Source organism: Pinus tabuliformis, chromosome 4_1, assembly GCF_031772625.1.
Source record: "Pinus tabuliformis cultivar Carrire ecotype Pingquan chromosome 4_1, CPIR1, whole genome shotgun sequence".
NCBI classification, from domain to species: Eukaryota; Viridiplantae; Streptophyta; class Pinopsida; order Pinales; family Pinaceae; genus Pinus; species Pinus tabuliformis.
In genome coordinates this window covers 856,940,398-856,942,099 of record NC_142303.1, presented here as the reverse complement: position 1 = coordinate 856,942,099, position 1,702 = coordinate 856,940,398, and the positions used below count along the sequence as shown (strand labels likewise).

At 44.1% G+C, this 1,702-nt stretch overlaps 1 protein-coding gene across 1 annotated transcript; it reads right to left on the bottom strand.

Annotated features, from left to right (window-relative positions):
* Window positions 1-786: 786 nt before the first annotated feature.
* On the bottom strand, window positions 787-1,437 carry LOC149178911 (uncharacterized). The gene is made up of 2 exons (XM_089422281.1): window positions 1,204-1,437; window positions 787-1,083 (listed from the first exon to the last, which is right to left on the bottom strand). The coding sequence occupies exons 1-2, from the start codon at window positions 1,435-1,437 to the stop codon at window positions 787-789; spliced, it is 531 nt and encodes a 176-aa protein (XP_089278407.1).
* Between the last annotated feature and the right edge of the window lie 265 nt (window positions 1,438-1,702).

Here is a 1,702-nt window from a genome sequence, read left to right as displayed (position 1 = left end):
GAGCTGTTCAAAACTCCGTTGACACTCCGTTGTCCACTTAAATATTTTTCCTTTCTTTTGCAAGGAGGTGATAGGGTATGCAACCCTGGAAAAACTTTCCACGAACCGCCTATAATATCCAGCCAGCCCCATGAAAGATCTGATATCTGCCACGTCCTTTGGTGTTGGCCATTCCATTATGGTTTTAATCTTTTCAGGGTCCACAACAATGCCTTCCTTGGTGATGATATGCCCCAAATACTGGATCTGCTCTTTATAAAAGTCGCATTTGCTAAATTTACCATATAGCTGATGTTCTCGTAGTGTCTGTAACACGAGTCTGAGGTGCTCCTCATGCTCTTTAATATTTCGGGAGTATATAAGTATATCATCAATAAAAATTAACACGAATTTGTCCAAGTACTGATGAAATACACTATTCATCACGCACATAAATGTCGCAGGTGCATTGGTCAACCCGAAAGGCAGTACCACAAACTCATAGTGCCCATAACGGGTTCGAAAAGCAGTTTTGGCTATGTCCTCCTCCTTAATTCTGATTTGATGATACCCAGATCTCAAATCGATCTTTGAAAATATCGTCGCCCCTTTCACCTGATCAAACAGTTCATCGATACGGGGTAGTGGGTATTTATTTTTCAATGTCAATTTATTCAGCTGTCGATAATCTATGCACATACTAAGAGTTCCATCCTTTTTCCTGACAAACAGTACAGGGGCTCCCTAGGGCGATACGCTGGGACGGATGTACTTCTTGTCCAACAACTCTTGCAGCTGCATCTTTAATTATGTCAATTCTGGCACACTCATCCGGTATGGTGCTTGGGACACTGGGGCTGCACCAGGTACCAGCTCTATGGTAAAGTCCAAATCTCTTTTAGGTGGCAGTCCTGGTATTTTGTCGGGAAACACATCCGCAAATTCTTGCACTACTGGTATGCTTCCCAATGTATCAACTTTATCTTCAGAATTGGCATAACCCACTTGAACTGCATATACTTGACACTTTTTCCGAATGCATTTAGCCAGTTGTGAGGCGGTAATTGGCCGGATCTGCACTGGCTTCAGGATACCCTGAATTTCCTATTCGTTTCCCAGTTTGTCCTGGTAAGAAATTGTCTTTGTTTTGCAATTTATTATGGACCACCGCCTTTCCAGCCAGTCCATCCCAATCAGCACATCATATGAGCCGAGAGGAAGTACATTCAATTCTGTCGTCACTGTTTGACCTGCTATCTTCAATGGGCAGTTGCTGACCTTGGCCAGCACCCGCCTTTTGGCCCCGGTAGCTAGCTGAAGTAACCATGGACTCTTAAACTTAACAGATTCCAAATTACAGTTTTCCACTACCTTGGGACTAACATAACTTAATGTAGCTCCCGGGTCTACTAAAACGGAAACAGTTCCATAAAAAATCTTACCTTCGAACTCTACCATCGTTGGCTGGTAATCAGCTTGACGGTCCTCGAGAGCGGCATTTATTCTTGGTATGGACCGAGCCACGTCTCCCACTGTAGAGGCTTCATAAACCTGGGACACCTGATCACTACCCTTTCGGTGAGGGCAGTTCTTAATATAGTGTGGCCCGCCACAACCCCAACATTGTACTGGTGGTCTAGCTGTCCCCTCATTATCAACTCTGCCCGGCTACTCGCTATATTTAGATTCATTAGGTGGCTTTAATCTGAGCTGATTTCTAGAC